This window comes from Convolutriloba macropyga, chromosome 15, assembly GCF_964194025.1.
Source record: "Convolutriloba macropyga chromosome 15, txConMacr16.3, whole genome shotgun sequence".
Taxonomy (NCBI): Eukaryota; Metazoa; Xenacoelomorpha; order Acoela; family Convolutidae; genus Convolutriloba; species Convolutriloba macropyga.
Window position 1 is genome coordinate 7,041,824 of NC_134482.1, and position 22,220 is coordinate 7,064,043.

Consider the following 22,220-nt stretch of genomic DNA (forward strand, 5'->3'; position numbering starts at 1 on the left):
GTTCTCAAGATATCGAATGCTACTATAGCTTCTGCTCTCATTCAGTCATCTAAAAGTTGCCTTGCATTTACTTGACATCTAATGATGAAATTTTATTTGATTGCAAATCTGGATTTAACAGAGAGTAAATATAATTTAAAGATTCTTTTCCTTCATAAATAAAAAAATAGCGTCCTCTAAAAACCCAACGGCAAATGATTTCGCAGAGGTTTTTAATCAATTGTCACGGAGAGGAAAAATGGTGCGACGTTAATTTTTGGAGTTGGATTGTAAAGATTGCGTTAAATTGAGGTTTTCAAGACGCCGCAAAGAATTCTGAGGGATCTTTTAAGGTTTTTGTTCATCTAGAAAGTCAACATGTTGGGAAAAATTAATTATTGACTAGGCAACAAAACTTTTTAGAGATGGTGTTATTTATCAGGTGGTTAGCAGCAATTCAGAAATGTAGCAAAGAGTTTAAGAACTTTTTTTTATCATAAGTTAGCAAGCTAGAGCATATCCCACAAAACTCTTTCTTTAGAAAAAATAACAAACCCGGGTCGAGATTTTTTAAAATAATAACGAGTTAACTGCGGTGTATGGCGCCAAAAGTATTTCCCACCGGCAAACCGCTGGCATCCTTTTGCGAGAATGCAGTGAAAGTTTTTTTTTTCTAAGATTTGCGGTTTTCAGCTGTGAAATTTTTATTTGCACCAAACTCACTACATTCACCGCATTCACAGCCAATCTTCTAATTTTTAGGGTTGGGCCCGGAAATCTTACAATATCAGTCTGCTAGATAGTAACAGATTTCTTTCTGAAAAGGAGTCCGCTCAAACTCAAATCGGTTCCCGCGCAAAAATTTATGGTACTTGCCTTAGTTGGCAATAACATTAAAAACTTGTAACTTGAAACTTGTAACATGGAAACTTGTAACTTGAAGAGAGATTTTAATGAAAATTCCTTCCACCATAATCAGTTACACCAAAAAGGTATTCAAACCGCCATGTCCTCTTGTTGTTTCTTGATTGCAACAATGTTGAACTCACAAGGGTCCTCCTCTTCTATGCCATCGTGTGACTTCTGCATCTTCCGTATCTTTTTCTGGATATACTTGGGAACAGCCGGAGCAGTATCTACTGTCTGTTCTTCTACTTCTCTGCACTTCCAGGCAAACTCTGCCGTGTTTTTCATGCTCACTCCTTGCTTTGAGAGCATCAGTCTAATAAAATGTAACAAATCATTAAAATAATTTCTACAAAAATTACAGACGGAAATTTGGGTAGCGAGCCTGCTGAGCTCATCAGTCGTCTCTCAGTACGAGTTTTGCAGATAAATAGGGTAGATTTGCTGTGAATATTTTTTTCGGCCCAAATTTTTATCAATGCGGCGAAATTTTTAATGAGAATTAGGGTTTTAAGCAGTGAAATGTTTTTTCTTCCACCGCTTTCCCTGAAAATTATATGGAAATGGTCTCCGTCACCAGCGTCTGCACCTGTAGCCTAATGTATTTCAGTTTATTCCCACTTCGCCACCTTTTCACTTTCTTATTGTAGATTTGGTTTTTGGTATACTAAATCACTCAACATTATTCCAGTTCATTTGAAAAGATCCGAACCAGTAATTTGCGTTGACTATTGGAGTGCAATTAAAATTTTGTTTTCTCCGCCCATAAGCATGTACAATAAGCTAATGTCAAACCAGGTTTGGCTAAATTTAGCTATTTTGGCTAAGTTTGAAATATTATAATAGCAATTAATTAATTAATTATTATAATATTTCAAACTTACCTCTCGGAGACAAAAGCCGAACATACCAATGACATTCGTAAATTTACAAGCGATGATTCCTGAACAAGGGTGTAAACAAATTTTTGTACCTGTAGCTGGTTTCAGAGCCCAGTTTGCGGTACAGCTGGTGTGCCTCGTAGCATTTGGAGCTCTCACTTTCCCATTGCAGAGTCAACTGAAGTCCTGCAAGTCACACGACCACAAGTTAGATATTCAAGCTCATTGTGCTACTACTCCATTAATGGGAAATAACTTTTACGGTGTATACTTAGGTTGCCCACTTGAGACGAAACTTTCAAAACTTACGAACACATACAAAATAGAGTAGAAAACTTAAGAAAAACGAAAGGCGCCGTAATAAACTCGACAAAAACTTGGTGTGGTGTTCTTCTTAATCATAAACAGTGCCTTACTACGTCATTACCAACCATTCTAAGTTCGGGAAACCCAGGGAACTACAATTTGAAACAAAATTTAGAGGTTTCCATTTCTCAATATTATCCTCTTTTTACAAAAGACATCGTCATACAATACCTGTCAAGATAGACACGACAGTGGACACCTTGATGACCAGCAGTGACATCTGGCTTTGCGTATCACCATCGTTACCAATTATGACAGAGGTCAAAATGGTGTTGAGAGTTCCCAGTATCAACAGAGGAGAATAGAACCAAGCCAGATTCAACGTGTAGTAGTATTTAGCAGTTCTCCCGTAGAGCCATTTAAGGTTGCGATATCGCATCAAAAGAGCGTTGAGGAGTACTTGTGTTTTCACGTTATTGTCGTTCTCACGGAGAAACTTTTCCACTGATAGTTGGGAAAGGGTTCGAGACAAGCTATGTGTCATTTCATTCAGGCTTGCGCCAATTTTTGCAAGCTGATGTTTACCTAGAGTCACACTTGTATTCGTTTTTTTCCAATTGAAAAAAAAAATTTTAAATATTCGTCACCTTTTTAGTTACATTGAAAAAACCGAAAAAATGAAAATGTCTTCTAATGAATCACGCCAATCTTTCCAGGTTTGGTAATGATGCCTTTATTGAACGTCTCCGCAGAAGATGGAAGATAACTGACTAAAAACAAACGCACTCTTAATTTCTCTTACCAAAATTTATGGGGGTGGGTGGTGGGTGGGTGGGTGGGTGGGTGGGGTAGATAACTGTTTAGAAAAAGTTCAATTTAGAAGTGCTGCTTTGTGATACACATGATGTTAAAAGTTGATGATCCGATATCTTCTCTCTCTCTCTCTCTCTCTCTCTCTCTCTCTCTCTCTCTCTCTCTCTCTCTCTCTCTCTCTCTCTCTCTCTCTCTCCTCTCTCTCTCTCTCTCTTAAAGAAATCACCCTTCGTCACAAATTAACAGAGGAGGTACTCTTAAAAGAAATCAACATTTAAGCTACCTACATTTTCGTCACAATTAACAGAGGAGGTTATCTTGCTGGGAACTTGCAAAAAACTTAGTATGATTAAGTATGATCTTACAAGAGCATCTTGTAATTAAAATTGTCATCAGTTCTGATCTAGGGAACTGCGATAAATGTTAGACAAACGATTCAGTTGTTTTTGCTGGAAAACTATCCTAATTGAAGTCATAAATACACCAAATATCAAATTCCAAGTAAATGAGATTCATAAAAACGATAATTTCCCGATTTTTATTTCTAGCTTTAGTTGCAACACCTTCGTTTGAATTTTTCTCCCCATCAGACTTCTCAGCAGAGCCATCGTGAATAGTAATGGCAACGTCTGGAGTTTCTGGCTTCAAACCCAACTCTGGGTCAGGATTGTTTGTCAGTTTTGACCATGACCCATCCACCGACACCTTACCAGATGCAGCCGAGAAGGGAGGTCTGGTTTTGTCTGCATTTGGTTTTGACTCTGGGTTGGTTTTTGGGTTGAGATATCTCTTAGCTATGAAAGTGGGAACTGGGATCTGAGTTGCCATTATGTTCTTCTCATTCTCATAGCAGTTGTTCACAAATTCAATCACTCCTTCGGAATCTGAAAAGCACTTTAGATTGCAAATTGGCACTGAAAATTTTGCTGCTATGAATTGACGCAAAAATGTTCACAAAAGGTTTCACTTTCAACCGGTCGAGGTTTAGCGGTGAATTTTCGTAAGAACAGCGATGAAATGGGGTTAAAAAAATAATTTTCACCGCTTATTTTTTACATCTTTATGAAGTGAATTATTTATTTTCACAGAGTGTTCGTTATTCTTGAAAAAAAAAGAAATTTTCATACATGCGTTTGAACCTCTCACCTCCTGAATAACTTCAACTTCTTATTACACTGCGCCCACTGTCACGTACTTCGATGCTACTTCTTGTGATTTAAATCAGATTCAGTAAACGTTGGAAAACATATGCGGTGAATGTTTTTAAGAATTGCGGTGAATTTTTGTAAGAAATTATTTACTGGAAATAATTACATCGGGGGATGGGATATTAGGAGAAAATCTGATTAGGCAAAGCTTCTGGGTGGTCATTAGTTAAAAATTTTTAACTATGTTGTTTTTTGAAAATTAGTCGGAAACAATTTAGAACTTGTAGAGTCGGTTCATCAAAAGCCACTTATTGCTATTGAGTACTCGAGTCCCTGATAAATGTTTTTCAATGAAAATGAGTCGCTAAATTTTGCCTATATATTACACCATTTTTCAGACATTAAACTCCTACAACCCTTGGAAATATCAGAGGAAACTTAGGGGAAAAAGAGGATATGACAAAATTTTAATTTATTCTTTTTATTTTAGAGCTATGGCGCTTGCAACAAATAAAAAAATGGCTCAAATGGCATATAGACTTACAAAAAAATTACAGTTGCTCAAAATTATTATTAAATGGCGTCAAGTGTACTTGAAAGTACTATCTGTAAGTGTTTTAAATTGTTTTCACCTAGTTTCCACAAAAGTTCAATGAAAATTTGTGCCTTACGGCTACTAGAATTAGTTTCGCGTATTAAAGCTTTTGCCTAACATTTTACGCGCCATTCATAGCGAAATAGCAGGTTTGGGCTTCAGAAATTTATCAAATCTCATCACAGCCTCAAATATATATATATATATAGAACACATAGTCAAATGAGTTCGATCCGTCATAAAGTGTTGATCATAATTTTGGGCCGACAAAGAGGAATTAACAAACCGAACTACTAGAGAAAAACTGACAAAATAGTGCATTTTGCACGAAACGGCCTAAGTGACATATGCGAACAGCTGGTAGCCCCCGTCGGCTTTGAATTAGTATCTTGAGATTTTTTTTGGTATCTTGGAAGAATCTTGCAACACGATAGATCGTCTGTCTTGTAGGATTGTCTCTCAAAATAGTATAATATTTTGCAAGATAACCATTTGAGTTACAAGAGTTTTGGAAGATTTCCACCTATCTTTCTAGCTTGCAAATAAATTCAACATGCACGAGCAGTCCCAGTATGCGACAGCTACATTGTTCCTTTTCTATATTGCAAAAATTTACAAACAAAACAGCAACAAACTTGAAGCTTCTGCTTAAAATCATTAAAGGATTTAAAGAAAAAGAAACATGAACGAGATAACAAATAAGCGATTGACGTAGCAAACTATTAAAATTTTTCTGAGAGAAAAAATTTCTAAAGTTCAGATTGAAAAGTTTAGATTGCAATTACGCATAACCCAGAAAAACTAAAGCAAATATTTTTAAAAAACGCGTTTGTTTAGTGATGAACGAAACGGATACAATATATGCTTAGCTGCTTGAACTCAAGTTCGTATTTAAAGAAACCCAATGATCTAATGTAATTTTTTGTTGAAATTGTCTGTTAACACTGACACAAGTATCATTTTGACAATTTTGGAGATTTCTTTGGCCCCAGCTACGCGTAATTTTGAGCCAATTCGTTGTCTCTGTGCGCACGAAACGTTTTTGTTGCTCAAACGCAGAAAAATCTTTTAGTTTAAGTGCGCCAAAAACCCTAGTTTAAACTACTTGTCATTCTTGCAATTAATTAGAAACAAAATTGCCAAATATTCTCAAATAATGAAAATAATTTTTCCCTCTACAAATTTTTGCAAACAACTTTCGTTTTTAAAGCACAGTTTTATTGAAACTTTGTCATCTACGCTAAAATCTTATAAGTAAATCTCTTACATGTTGTAGTTTATGAATTTTAAAATAAAAATAAGCAACGTCTCTCCAATCAATGATTAAGGGAATGAACAGCGTCTACAATTCAAGCAGTGCCCGACCGGAACGAAGTTAAAAAAAGTTTTGCAAATTTTACCAAACTTAACTTTATTCAGTAAACATACCCGGCAGATTGCCGGAAAATAGCCACCGTTGATTCCAATAAGCATGATTGGGATTGAAATAACAGAAGATATTGAAAAAAAAAGAATTTTGTACAAAAACATGTTTTTTAAGTCCGATTTATTTTGATGGCATTTCGTAGTTGAACATACTTCTGTTTCTTAGAGAGAGGCTACAGGGGCTACTATCAATAACAATAAGCATTAGAGATGGTAAATAAGACTTATAGGAACGACGTTCAAATAGCGGGCATCTAAAATTGGGCTTTATGGGTTTATCCCGTTTCTATTTCTGACTTCAATTTTTATACTGACTCTGTTCATTTTGAATTGTTTTGCTGAGCAGCTGATGTTCAAATTCACTTTTAGCAGAATGAGAGAAGAGAGAAACTAGCCTAGAGAAGTCAAAAAGATTTCACGCAAAATGTTGAAAAGGCGGCAAAATGAGGTAAAGCGAAACATTTTTTTATTCGACGAAGTAAAAAAAAACATAGCAGGACAAGTCCTGAAATACAATCCAAAGAATTGAATGAAAAACAGGCCTACTTTACCTGACCAGCAGATCAATTGACCAATCCCAGCCAAAAAGACAAAATCTCAGAAGTTGGGAACCTTAAAGAATCAAACAAACGAACAAATAAAATCAGTGCTAAAACTCTTGAGGCTTTTAACCTGAAGGCCATAAATGACACAATTCAAAATGATGATATGTTCACGCACAAGCTTTGAGAGAGATTATTTTGCCACTAAAGGTAGTTAGACTCGAGAGATGACAAAGGCTTCAAAAAAACTGAGAAAAGCAAATTTGAAGGAAAGTTTCTAAAAATCGCTGGAACCAATTTTTGATCTCTGGATTTCTGTCATGTGCCCCATCTGTAAGACTTAGAAAAGCTTCGTGGGCCAGTCAGGTCGTTAAACTCAGAAAATTGAAAAGAATTCAAAACATTTGAAAACAATAAAAAATTATAAAAACTTGCTAAAATTGTGATATTATTATCTTCAGAACCCTTTCATTGTTTCCAGAGACCATCCATTATCCCGATTGCAAGACTTGAATAGTTTCACTGGCTCACAAAGATCCACAAACTTTTAACATGATAATAATTTTCAGAAAAATTAGACAAATTTTAAATTTTATCAAGATATTGCTGAAATTCATGCTGTTAATGTATTGATAACCATTCCATTACCTCTAAAAACCATGCAGTAACTTATAATCAAACTCTGGAGGAGGCTCCTTGGCCCGTGGTACTCTTTCAAAACGTTTTAAAAAAACTTGAAAAATTTCAGGTTTTATTTAAAAAACCTGCAAAAATTTGTGATATCAAAAAAAAATGGCAACCACTTGATTGCCAATAGAAACTATGCAGTAATATACTTGCAAATCGTATAGGAGGTTCCCTGGTCAGTAAAATTCTAAATTTACAGAAATTAAAAAAAATGCAACTTTTCTTTTAAAGAATTGTTAAATTCGAAATATTAAAATCTTGAAACACGTTCCCCATTACCAATACAAATATGCAGTAAACTATTATCGAAACTTAGAGGAGATTCTTTGGCCCTTGAGGTTAGAGAAACCTAAAAATTGACAAAAACTTTTCAAATTTGAAAAAAATTGCAAGTTTTATCACAAAATTGATAAAATTTATGATGTTAAAAAGATGAAACCATTCCATTGCCACTAGCAAATATGCAATAACCTATTATGAAACCCAAGAGGAGGCTTCTTGACACCAGGGGCTGAAAAACCTCAAAAAATGACAAACATTTTCAAAAACCTTGAAAAATTTGTATAATATTGCGTGCTTATGTTTGGAGTACCAAAACATCTAGCTCTTATAATGGCCATAAAACGTAATAACCTCATGTCAAAAACATTTATCAAACATCACAAAGCTCACTTTCAGACTGGTCCAAAAAAATTCGGAAAGATGACGAAAAAATGCAAAAAATGCGAAAAAAATGCAAAAATGCAACATTTTGGGCCCAAAAACTCCTAATAATGACTTTTTAACCTTGAATTACGGCCTTTCCAGTAGCTTCACCACTCTAAGCACTTGAAAGACTACTAAACGCGGTTAAGGGCCTCAAATGAAACTTGATGCCCGCTGAGCTTTACCTGTTTATCCCGTTTTGAAAGTCATGAAAAGGTGTGAAAACATCTTACAAAAATAAAAAAAAAGACAGAGCACCAATACAATCCAATTCTTGGATTGTAAAAAATAGGAGCGCTATAATAGCCGGCTGAGAAGATGAGGGCGGCTATTAAAAATATGCATATTTGGCCTTCTGTTAAGATAACTTTTCAAACTCGGCTTTGTTGAGCAGACCGATATATTGGTAGTGGCCAGATCAAACAGACTGAAATGTGGGTATTGGCCAGATCGAACACATCGAAATGTGGGTATTGGAAAGACCGAACAGAAGAAAAAGGTTTTGGTCAGACCTAACAGTCCGAAAACAGCTATTAGAGACAAGGTGCGACCGAAGTTTATTTCAAGACAATTGAGATGGGTCGCACCAAAAGCCCATGTCGGCGACCTAAATTGGTCTGGCCAATACCTAAGTCATGAGTTGCGGAAGTAATCCTGGTCAATCAGATCAAGAATAACAAGATTTAATCAACAAAACAATGATACTACTGGCAATGTAATTAATTTATTTGTTGGTTTCTTGTAATTCATTGAAAACTATATTTATTTCATATGGTAAAATGTCTTATTTCATAGCTTCTCTGTGTATGCTTGCAGAATATGGTTCATTGTCTTCAATTTACAACCAGAGAATGGGAGAAAGTATGCATTGAAAATTGTGCACCGGCGAATTAAAACTCCTTAAGTGTCCACATGTTCATTCACTTATACAAAAATCATCTATTTGCAGTAATTGAAGTACATTATGGATAACAAAACAACATCGCATCTTCCATTTTTGGTTCTCATTGTTTTAGTCTCAATAAAACCATCTGTGTCTTTAGGAATACCATTTGGAGCATAAATGAAATTCCACCAGAAAACCATTGGTTAAAGAAGTCAATTCAGCAAGGAAACTGAGATTAAAACAAATTGAGGACATTTTATTCTTTTCTATTCAATAAAGGTCTTGAAAAATGCACAGTCACTTTGCCTGGACCTGCTCTGATATCCCGGTAGCCGTTCAGTATGCACTCTAAAAAAGTTTAAGAAACATGAACCGTGTTTAGGTAGCTGGAAGTTCAGGTGAACAGGCACCTGAAACACACCTGAACTATAACTCAGGTAATTTTTTACTTGAACGAGTTCAGTGGGATTTACCTGAAAGAAATTTTTTTCGCATTCAGCAAAGAAACAACAACAAAAAAAACCTTCAACCAAAACTAAACTAAAAATGAATTCTAGGGGCACAACAGCAGATCTATCGAGCAATGTCCAGCCGTTTTATAAGCTTGGCAAAGATAATATTTTTCAATGAAAATTTTCACTTTCAACTTCGTTGTTATCTAGCTCACGAATGACTTTTCACTCAAACATTTCAGCAGCAAACACAAAAATTTCAAAATAACGGTTGAAACAAGCGTTCATATAAAATTTAGCTAAAACCACATCAACTGTAAAAATTACCTGAACAGTTAAAGCGCTTTTATCAGGTAAATTTTAAGTATTTCTCCAGGCGTGTTCAGGTATGGTTCAGTTGAGACAAACCTACCTGAAATATTCTGGTAAATTCAGATAGCAATCTCACGAACCCATTTAATCAACTAAAAACATTGCTTACGGCTGCGTGAATAATAAATTCCAAACAAAATTAATGAGACCCGACGATATTTTCATTCATTTGTTCACAGTGTAACTCAAATTTAAATTAAGGAAGTATTGGGTACTTTTAGAAGAGCTGATGACAATCTTTTATGCCCATTTCATTATTTTGTCCATTTTTTCAACATTTCGTTCAATTTCTATATTTTCTAGAAGCTTCTTTAAATCTTAAGCGGCATTGAAAAGCTTTTTAATGCCCTAGCTTCCAACCATTCGCTAAAAATTTAACTCGGAAGAAAAAATTTGTCTTTATTTTAGTTTTGCTTTTATTTCAAAAGTCAATATGTAGCATAAAATTTTTTAATGTCACGAGTCTTTGACCAACCCTGTGCAAAAGAATTTTCGACGTTGGAACAAATAATTCTGAATCTGAGAACAAGACGTTTGCTCAATAAATGACATATTTCACTGACTTCTTTTTATTCTTCCAACTTGTAGATTTTGTGTTTAAAAACCAGCAATCATATACGAGTAAATGTCTTTATCATTTTACGGATGGCACTAAGTTCATCAACTTAAGACGTTTAAATTATAATAACTTAACCCTTTGATTTAATTCGTGAAAATTTATCTTTTTAAATGACAAAGGGACTTAAATGGCGCGTTGTAGTCCCATTATCTATTTCTTTAAGTTTAGTTTCACATAACTTTTTTCTTGCTAAAAAATTAAAAAATTTATGATATAATTGATATTGCTTATTCCATATATTCGACATTGTCCTCCAAGAGTTTTTGTATATAAACAAGGACAGACGCATTGATTCAGTATGCGGTAAGGCTCCAGTATTTGATGAATTTGAAAATGGCTGAAATGTCACTACATCGGATTTTTTTGTTGGCTACTGCGTTAACAATCTGTATTTTCCTAGAACTCAAAAATAACAGGTTGAAAATTCCAAACAGGAACTGCAGAAATTGTTATAAGATTACACATATTGACGTTTTTGCCATGCTTATAATAACGCAAGATTCTAGTCGGTATTTTTGGTATTCCAACGGTCTTATCGCAAACTTTGACACTGAACCGATAAAATAGCGAATTGTATCGATCTTGTATCACAGGTCAAGGATTTTTTTCAAATATTTAAGAGAAAAGTGCTGATCTGCGCTGAACGCTCAAAAAGCTCATTCAAAAGTCTGATATTGCGTCAACATGCGATAAATTGATTTTCGCAAAGGATGTACTGAGTATTTGCTGAAGATGTGTTCTTAATTTTAAAACTGTGTGCAAAATTCTGTGGGACAAATGCTGAAATAGCTATGAATCTATATAAAATGTGCAATGGACTGCTTCGAAAATGTCAGGAAGGAAGAAAATCTCAGCTCAAGGAACCGATAAAAATATTTTGCTCCGCGAGACATTAAATTTGTTAAACGAATGACACTAAATATTTGCTAAATCACGTTAAATAATTCTGATGAAGATTAAACAGAAATAGCATATGCAACGGCTGAAAATTATTTTTAAAAAATGCGCGGCAAGGAAGCGCAACGAATTTTTTTGACTGAGTTTGTTCTGAAAATTATCCAAAAGTTGCGCTGAAATTGTTGCTCCCAGTTTCTTATGAAATGAGCTAAATTTTAAAAAGTTCAAGATTTTTTGAGTATATTAGCGGGATCTGTGGGTTTTAAGGATAATTCCTGTGAATTCAGCGCTCTTCTTTCGCAACAGTGCGCAAAAAGGGCGCTAACATTTTAAACAAGTATGCAAAATTTGTTTTCAAAGAAAAAAATTTACTCCAATACGTGCCAAATGTTTGATTTCTCGAGTAAATGTACTCAAAATTGTCACTAATTTTCATTAACCATTTTTAAAAATCCAAGCTCTTTGTCAATATTTCCCACAACAGCTGTTGCCAGCGGCTGTTAACCGCGATAGTGAACAACTTGTCAATTAGCCAAGATAAATCCCAAGCAGTGCTTATTGTGAATTAGGAAGACTATTAGCAGCTCAGCATCAAATCACTGATCACTTATCACTGATCACAAGAACATGTAAGTGTCTGAAATGAATCGAGTGACGAAAGCCAATATTTTCCGCCACTTTATTTCGGTGATTTCATTAACCATTTTCGATAGTGAAATAGCACTTTGAAATCTTGCCATGTAAGGTTAACAACATACCTTTCTCTTTTTGACAACCGAGGATGAGACAGTATGTGGCGACCATTCCACTCATGTCTCTGTACTTGATCAGGGTGGAATTGGCGGATTGTGTCTTCTGGTTCCAACTGAAAAAAAGAAAGTTAGTTCTGGGTCTAATGGTGGTTTTCCAGAAGTCTTAGTCTTCTACAAAATTTTATGGACGTGATTTGGTCTCCTATCAGTTTATTTCACAGGAGCATTCTCAGCCCAGAAAACAGATTTTATGAGGGTCGAAGTTGAAGTTTTAAAGATTTGGCAATCTTCGCTCATTGGTCCAATCAGAGCGAAACATTTTCGCAAAATTGAATTTAACAGAAAAACTAAAACACCAAATATACAAACTAAACCTTGAACTCTCGCCTAGTTACCGTTCTAGTATTTATTTATCGAATTGCAATGATAAATTTACATGCCCATTAAATTCGTTCAAAGCTATAATTAATTTTGCACGAGTGAATAGATATCTCAAATTCGCAAAAACTTGCAAGAGAATTTTAATTCTTGCAATATTCTTGCAAATGACAAGCGATCCTAAAAAATACTTTCAGGAATTTGACGAGGAGATGGAAGCCGTATGCATTCTCATGCAAGAAAACTTGAAAGATTCTTTTTACAAATTTGTCAATTCTCCGATCACTGGGATAAATAGTACTAGGGAAGTACCCAACAACAGAGGACATGTGTTGAGTATTGAAAACCTCGAAGACCCAAAAATTTTTGAAAACTGGTATCTGAGATACTTTTGCTCACCCCAGTTTCATTTGCGCTCCTGTCCAGACTGATAGAATTCCGTTCAGAGTAGCCACCAATAACTTCAACTGAGTCGCGTGATCTTTACCAGGCGTGGCCGTACTGTGAGTCAAAACAGTCGTCAGTCCTAGAAAAGTCAGCAACAAAGTAGTCCACAATTTTTCCTCTATCAGAACTGCACGCTACCAAGACTAAAACCCGGGTCGAGGTGTCACCGCTAAAAATCGCTAAAAGATGTAAGATTTGCGGTGAATTTGAGTAAAAGTGTAAGATTTGCGTTCAATGCGATGAATGCGGTGAAAAAAAACTTTTAAGCGGTGAATTTTTTTTCAGCCCTTAAGCGGTGAAAGAAAATTTGTCACCGCTACAAGCAGGATGCGAAGAAAAAAAAATTTTCACCGCTACCAGCAGAATGTAGTGAAAAAAATTTTTTCGCCGCTACCAGCAGAATGCGGTGAAAAAAAATTTTTCACCGCTAAAATCGCAAATCTTACAAATATTCACCGCGCTAATTTCAACGCTTATCTTATATTCACGGGAAATATTATTGAAGTAAGTGATCGCGCAGTGGATTACAAAGTTGGTGACACGCATGAGGTAGAGGTTCGAACCCTTGTACGGCAGTTTCTTTTTTGTAAGAATTCCGGGGAATGCGGTAAAAAAAAATTTCACCGCAAAATTCAACGAAACTCTTACAAAAATTCACCTCTTTCAGCGCATTCAACGCTAAAAGATGAGGGCGCTTTGCGGTGAAAAAAATTTTTTTTTCACCGCTATTCACCGCTAATCTTACATTATTTTTTGACAAAACCTCGACCCGGGAAGGATCGCACTGTGCAGGCAGGGTCAATATGTAATCTATTTTTCAATTAATTTTTCGAAGAGTCGCATCGAATGCTTCAAAACATTGACTGAATTAATTCAAAAAACTGAATGAGATATAATGAATAGATACACAATTTTTTAAGATTTCAAACTTTAATCGGTGCTATATAATCATTCAGATGCAGTCCTAGATCGTGTCATTTTCTGATCAGACCATTCCAGTGCAAAACGTATTGGAAATCGTTTGCTTTTGAATTCAGCTCGACTCTTAAAAAAATCTGTAACCCCGAAAGCGTTTACAACGCTCACTTTGCGTTCAAAAATACCTCTGATCATACTTTCGTGTATGAAAAAAGTAACTAAGATTATAATACAACCAAGTTCAAACCCACATCATTTACACTAACTTCCATCCCGTCCCCCCAACCCCTCACAAAAAATGAAATGGTTCTGTTCTCGTCAAACAACCTACGATCGGAGTTGCTTGGTTCGAAATTATAACGGATCCCATCATTAACTGTCCCTTTTTTTAAAAAAAGATATGACCGTTTTGGAGTCTGATTTGCTTTTTGGCTATTTTTTTTTCTTGTGTTCAATTTTCAGTTGAGAGAACTGAATGAATTTAGATTTGCTATTTATCTCTGGTGGCTCAATTAAACTTTTGTGAATATCCTTAAAGCAATATTGCTCATTAATGAATTCAGTTTGAAAGCATTTATTTAGTCAAAATTCGCTAACTCTCTGAGACGAAAAATACCATAAACTCGTAAGAACTGGCTAAATGCAAAGAGCAGAAATGCAAAATTTTTGTGCCACGTAGTAAGTGCTTTGCTTAAAAACCATCAATGTTATAAATATTTTCTCAACTTCTCCAGGAACAGTTAAAATTATGTTAAAGTATGAGATCATAATGATAAAGGTTTCAATTGTTTTCTATTTTGTTCCTTTTACCTGATTGAAAAAAAAGAAAGTTAAACTTACATTTTCGATCAATTGCAAAATTCAATGGCTTTTGCTTATTTGTATTTGCAAAAAGACATGGAATTTGCTGTCCAAATTTTGCCTTTTGTTATCTAAATTGTCTCATCAAGCTGAGAGTTTTACTGTTTTTAATAGTGTTTAGAAATAGCAGGGTACTTAAAAGCTATCAATTTCAGCAAAATTTTGTAAGCCAGCATTGTTTTAGCTTGGCACCTGTACTGGTTTTTTAAGTCAAAAATAGCAGACGAAAATCAGATATGTTTGGCTAAGAGTTAACTCTATCTATGGGCAAATTGTTAATATTTTGCTGATGATTCTATTGCGGTTAAAACATAATCCAATGAAGCACAACGCTGCTAAATCATGAAAAAACATATATTTTTTAAAAACTGCAGTGCTATCTTTGTAGCATTTTTCCCGAAATCTAGGAACTTGGAAGAGAAATGAACAAATTGCTAGCTTTTTAAAATTAATTATGAACGCATGACGTGCAATGAAATCACATATGTTAAAAATTAACAAATTAATGATTTTTTTGAGAAATATGATTCGGACAAACTGTGCTCTAATTTAACATGCAGTATTTTAGCTTCTTTCTCCGTTTAACATTCAGCATTACTGGTGAATATCATAATTAAAAATAGGATAATAGCAAGCCATTATAATCAAGCAGTTGACAACTTTGCCAAGGTCTCTGAACTGAACAGACCTGAACGACTTTTAATATGAATGTGATAAAAATTTTTTGTTGTTGTCTTAAAGTCAACCTTATAACTATGCTCAGCATCATAGATTGTTTCTAATTTACTGAAAATTACCATTTGCTGTAGATATTGTTTTGCAACAAAAACAGGAAAAAATATGCTTGAATTCTCCGAGTTCAATATCAAAAGTAACATTTTGATCGACAAATTGAATGTTTTTTGAACGTATCCCAGGACAAAAACCAACTTTTGTTATAAACAAACTTATATATAAAAATCTGCTTTCCATGGTAAACATAAGAGAACACAAATTGTTAAAGATAAAATTGGGGTTGTCAAATTAGATTGATTTTAAGGAGGTTAGACTTGAGATTCCATAAAACCCTCGAGTTGTTTTATTTGATTTTGCGGAAAAAATAAACTTTTATTTGGCATTATGAAAGACAAAGCTTTAACATGACAATTTTTTCTTGGCATCACTGGAAAATATGAAATTTAAGAGACTTTTACATCACCTACAGTTATAGCTCTAGAAATGTACCCCAAGGGTACAAAAACAATTGGCATCCCACATAGAGAAACTTTGCAATACTATTGCTGCACACAGTTGCATTACATTTTTTCTCTTTCGTTTTTTGGAAGGCATAGCTTTTTGACACAAACAACAAGATCATCAAGTTAGTTCATGGAAAACCATACATAGAAGCCATTTTTTCCATTTTTTTCTTGTGGTCTCATTTGCCAAAAATCCACAAAAAAATTTTTAGTGGTTAATCTATGATTTGTTTTGGTTATTATTCGAACGAATATGAAAACAGTCGCGTAATCTCATCATTATACTTGATACAATGCAAGATTTTGTTGGTTTCTTTTACAAAACAGATAACCAAACCACACTTCTTGAAGGTGGCGTAACAAAAGTTTTTATTGTTATTTTGTTCAAAAAGTCATAGCCTAAAAATATTTTCTATCAAATTTTGATTACTTGTGCAAGAATGTTCGTTTTAATAAGTATCTGAACTGTATAAAATATCCCGGATATCATTTGGAAATTATTTGGAAGCTGTTCAGAGATGAGGACACAATTTTGGATTTGCTCACGTCTGCGACGTTCCCGTTTAGATACTTGTTCAGCTGCTGTAACTTCCTTTTAAAGTCTGTCCATAATTCTGTTCTTGCTGCGTTATAAACATATATATTTGTTCACTTACTATTATCTGCTGCTAAGCTATTCAGTTCTCAAAACTCTCTAGTTCCAACCGGTTGTAATTCAATCTTAGAGAATATGTTGTGATGCGCCAAACGAATTCAATTCTCTAACGCCATAGCCTAATCGCCCAGCGATTAGCACACTGCAGATGATTAAAAAAGCCTGATTTGCTCTGCGAATCAGCACTGCCAAATTAAATCGAACGCTCGCTTTTCTAAATAAGCCTGAAAATAAGCGCGAATACAAATAATTTTTCACACGTACTGTCAGTCAGTACGACATGGCGCAGTCAGCAGGATCGAGAAAGACGCCACTGGCAATCAACCCTTTCTGGGAGAAACCGTCATCAGAACCACCACCAAGATGGAGGAAATGGAGCTGAAGAACTCTAACCAAAAAAGGAAATTAATGATAAATTGTAGTTAGCAACAAAAATGAAGGGTACAAATAGCAACGAATGGAAGGTACATTGGTACATGTGTACCTCAGACACAGTTCCAGATTTTATTTTTACTATTTCAAAGATCTGTTTCATTTTTTGCGATGTTTTGGCTACAATATCAACAGAGATTAAGAACTTATGTAAAAACAGATGTTTCAAGTCGAATTTTTAACCTGTAACAACCCTGTGAGTTCGATGGTTAGCTTTCAAGAAACATGTAGGTCGGATGGTTATCTTGATAGAACTTGTAAGTCGAAAGGTTATCTTGTAAGAACTTCAAAGTTATTGGAAGAAAAACTTTCGAAGCGATGCATCACTTTGTACGATCTGGCAAGTTTTTGGAAGAAGAACTTTCAAGGCTATGCATCACTTTATAGGAACTTGCAAGAAACTTACAAGTTCTGGCAAGTTAACCATTGAAATTCGACCCGGGAAGGCATATGTCGTGTATTTTTAAACCAACCCCTTATTAGAATGTACTAATCTTATTATAAGAGATATTACCTTGTACAATGAGTAAAGGAAGGTAGAACACGAAGAGATTCAGTCTGAAGTAGAAATCCCTCGTATCTCTGTACATATTCTTCTGTCGCTTGTACTTTTCATTCAATTCTTCCAATAAAGTCAGCGGATCCTCAACTCTGCTCTCACCCAATATGTCATCTTCCAACGCAAAACTACAAAACATGGAATATCCTTGTTTGGGGTGACAAAATGAGGCTAAATGAATGCGTAATTGGCAATGATGAAATTTGTCATTAATTATAATTCGCCAAAATTTGTTTTTTTGCCAACATATACTTAAAATTACACAGGCACAGAGGTACGCGTATCGTTTTCGCGGTAATAAGTAAAATACCAATTATTCGCGAAAAAAGGCAAAAAGCAATAATAGTGTTAAAAGAATGGCAAACAAAACCAAGCATGCGCTTTACGTTAACACTAAAAGCTGTTGATGACGCGTCAATTCAAAACGGCCGGCAGCCAGTTTTGTACGAAAAAGAAGCTACCAAAAATGGAAATTGACTTTCATTATTGTATAAAACAGTGATTCTCCACTAAATAAGACTGAGGGAAAACAGCCTTTTGAAGTTAAAAAAATAAGAAGAAGTTTAATGGGGGAAATACAAACAATAACTTTGATACTGATAGGATAGGGGTAGCAGAAACCCGTACTTGAGTTCGATGTTAATCATTTCCCGGGTCGAGGTTTTTGGGTAAATTTTTGTAAGAAATGCGGTGAATGCGGTGAAGTTTTGTAAGAAATGCGTTGATTGCGTTGAAAATCAATATTTCACCGCATTCACCGAATTTCCTTCAAAAGTTCACCGCAAAATTCACCGCATTTCTTACAAAAATTCGCACCATTTGCTTTTCAATGTATACTCAATCTGATATAAATTCAAAAAAATATCAAAGTAGGAAGTGTTAGTTGGCGCAGTGGAATAAGCACTTGAAGGATTGCAGGAGGTTCGAGCTCGTGTAGGGAGGTTCTTTTTTGTAAGAATACTGATAACGCGGTGAAAATAAATAATTCACCGCAAATCAGCGCATTCAACGGAAAAAGATGTAAGAAATACGCGTTCAAAATTACCGCATTTCTTCCGAAAATTCACCGCCAAACGTCGAGCCTGGTTAATTATATTCAACTTTTCTTATTTCTTGACATGGTTTTGAGCTTCTCTAATTGTCATGGTTTTCCAGAAGATTCCATTATCTGACAAGAAATATTAACGATTATGAATATTTAGAGATCATTAAAGCGATAACAACTACTCAACTCCACTATCAAGCATAAAGCATATCTCAGCATAAAGCATATCTCTCATTTCCTATACAGTTTCGTCTAGAAAAAGACTTGAATTGGAATTCACGATAATTCAGTCTCAATCTATTTGTCTTATCAGCCTATTCAGTTTTATTTCAACTTGGACCTGAGTCATTTGCAGCATTCGCCACTGTGCTAGTCAGCCGAAACAGATTACCTTCACCTGAGCCAATCAGAGCGTTATTCCATTCCCACGAAGAAAATTTCTGTCACATTGGTTCTGATTTGACTGGAGCATCTCGAACGTTTTGGATACAAGGTACAAGCTAATATGTACTATTAACTTTGGCACTGACATGACTTCTTTTGTCAAAAACGAACGGAAGTGACCTTCGACAAGAGCCTCAGAACACAAAACACAATCATACAAAACACTCACAATCAAAGGAAACTGATATATTTGATCTAAATCAAAATAACAAACAACATTTTTAATAGCACATTCAAACGATTATCCCCACCCAAATTAAGTTGTTTTTGATAAGACATTTTGACGCCCAACCACGTGAGACAACGAATTCAGCCCCTGACAACGCCAAGTATTGCTCTAAAAATTGATTAAAATAGAAAACAATTGATCTGCACCATGAGTTTTTTTGTTGTTTCACGATCCAAAGACTAGAAATTTTGCAAAAATAGTTCAAATGCAACAGCAAGAGGTTTCGCAAATTATCAAAAAAGATTGAAAACAGAATCAAAAGATCAAAAGAAAGTCTTTAAAAATTTATCTTATTATTTACACACGCGCTTTGCTTTCGGTTTTTGCGGTTTTACCCGCCCCAAATTCCCCCCGGTTGGTTGCCCTCCCAACCTCATGCGTTTTTTTTTGCTTTCGGTTTTTGCGGTTTTAGCGCCCCAAATTCCCCCGGTTGGTTGCCCTCCCAACCCCCCGCTCCTTCTTCGCTTTCGGTTTTTGGGGTTTTACCCGCCCCAAATTCTCCGCGGTCGGTTGCCCTCACAATCCCCTGCGTTTTTTTTTCGTTTCGGTTTTTGTGGTTTTACCCGCCCCAAATTCCCCCGGTTGGTTGCCCTCAAACCCCCCGCTTTCTTGGCTTTCGGTTTTTGGGGTCTTACCCGCCCCAAATTTCCCCGGTTGTTTGCCCTCCCAATCCCCCGCCTTTTCTTTGCTTTTGGTTTTTGGGTTTTACCCGCCCCAAATTCCCCCCGGCTGGTTGCCTTCCCAACCCCCCGCGCTTTCTTTGCTTTTGGTTTTTGGGGTTTTACCTGCCTCAAATTTACCCAGGTTGGTTGCCCTCCTAAACCCCCGCGTTTTCTTTGCTTTCGGTTTTTGGGGTTTTACCCGCCCCAAATCTCCCAGGTTGGTTGCCTTTCCAACTCCCCGCTTTTTCCTTGCTTTTCATTTTGGGGTTTAATCTCCCAAAACTCCCCGATTGGTTGCCTTCCAAACCACTCACGCTATCTTTGCCTTTCGTTTCTTTTTGGTACCTTAAACACCGCAAATTCTCAAGCTTGATTACTATCTCAACCTTTCTGCATTTCACTTATAGATTTCGACCTATTAGTAAAAGCTGTTCCAGGTAGATTGCCGGTACCGGGCAGCAGAGTAACCGTTAAATACAACGTAGGTATAAGTAGGTATAAGTAGGTAAAAGTTGCTACAGGTAGGTAGAAGGTATAATGTAGGTGAAATTTGGGAGCTTGTAGGTAGTTATGTCTGGTATAATTTTGGATTTAGTTAGCAAGTGTTAGATAGTTGGATTATTAACAAAACCTGTAAATAGATATACATCGTCAAAGTTTTAGCAGATAGGTAGCAGGTAACAGGTAGGCATCTAACAAGTAGGTAACTATTATTTGTAGAAACATCTAGATAGCGCTTGTAAGTACCCCTTAGAAATGTTTTTACCAGATAATTGCAGTTATTGCGTTAAATTAGGCGTTCCTTAACTGGTGGGAGTTAGATAAGCCAAAAACCAGAAAACTACTCTCCAGCAAGGTAAAGAAGACAGTTTACATTATAGTCATGGTAGACACTCGGTCAACCGCCAACTCTGAGACCAACCAGAGGGAGAAAACTATCTTGTAAAATTTTCACCAGTGTTCCAGCGCTCCAACAGAGAGCCCCTCAGAAGAAAAGCCAGAAACATTTCAAGAACATAAGATGTTTGAATCCTCCAAAATGATGATAACGGATGATAGACATTTTCACCTTGACTACCTAAACTCCTCGATAGATGGATAAGAAGATGTTGACAAACAACAAAAAACAGTCGAAGAGATAAAAGATAAGCACCAAAAACTTGAAGCCGTAGTGTCACAACTAATCATTCTGATTTATCCATCAGAACCGAGCAGCTGTTCTCGCGACTTATATTCGCCTTAAGATAGAAGTTAAAGATGTATCGATAATTTCAAAAAATACGTCAAAGGAAAGTCAAAAATAAATACTAAAAAGGTCTCCAGTCTCAAGGTTGGTGCCCCCAAAAGACCTAACTGTCCGCCGGACAACTCTAACTGTCAATGTTCTAACCCCGTTCAATATTGTTTTAATATCAAAAAAGAGATCATGTAATGAAGCAAAAGCTTTGTTTCAATTGTTTCGGTCATCATCATGTAGACCAATGCAATTCAAAAAATGTCTGCCGCTCAAAAGGCTGCGGCAAAAGACACAATACACTCCTTCTCAATAGTTTTGTGAAAAAAGCAACTGAAACGTTAAACCAGTGCAATTTGTCGGAACAGGCCAGGTAACTTTTGTGGCAGTTCAACTGGTAAGGGGAAATAAGTCTGTGAAGACATACGCATATCTAGACAACGAAAGCTGTAAAAGTCTTCTTCTGAAATCAACAGCTAAAGAACTTGGTCTTAACCTCGATAAAACAGGTAGAATGCCTATAAATGGTTATCAAACGACTAAGGAAATTGATTGCTCCAGAATTTGCTTTGACATAAAGCCAATAGATAGCTCAGTTGAACCTGTCAGACGTTATGGCGGTTGAACCTGTCAAGGATGTTATGACAGTACTAGATTCTCAACCAAACGCTTTGAGCAAAGATTATGATCATCTCAGTCATATAAATTTTCTTGAACTGAGCGGAACCATGTCTCAATTATAATAGGCATTGACAACTTAGAGTTGATTCACTATAAACAAATTAGTGAAGGACCAAAAAAAACCACATGGGGCGGTTAAACTCCATTACGCTGGACGTGCGTCGTTAAAATGAATTTAGTTTTGAATGAGTCTACAACTTTTTATTATACTAAAATGCAAAACTGCTCTAATATGGATGACTTTTTCAAATTGGTCCAAGATTGTATAAAAGTTGAAAACTTGTGCATTGCGTCGCCCCAAAAATCTTTGTCCGAAAATGATAAAAAGAGCGATTGAAGTTTTAGAATCCACAACAAAGATCATTGACGGTCATTATCAGATAGGTCTCCTCTGGAAGCAAGGTGCATTTCGTCCCAACAACAGATGGTTAGCATTAAAACAACTTGATCAATCAGACCAAAAATTTTCAAA

At 35.7% G+C, this 22,220-nt stretch overlaps 1 protein-coding gene across 1 annotated transcript; it reads right to left on the bottom strand.

Annotated features, from left to right (window-relative positions):
- Nucleotides 1-927: 927 nt before the first annotated feature.
- Nucleotides 928-17,575, bottom strand: LOC142354244 (uncharacterized). The gene is made up of 7 exons (XM_075406499.1): nt 17,409-17,575; nt 12,743-12,869; nt 11,972-12,078; nt 3,449-3,769; nt 2,304-2,657; nt 1,859-1,952; nt 928-1,201 (listed from the first exon to the last, which is right to left on the bottom strand). Exons 1-7 carry the CDS (start codon nt 17,482-17,484, stop codon nt 976-978), a joined length of 1,305 nt encoding a protein of 434 aa, XP_075262614.1. The 5' UTR covers nt 17,485-17,575; the 3' UTR covers nt 928-975.
- Between the last annotated feature and the right edge of the window lie 4,645 nt (nt 17,576-22,220).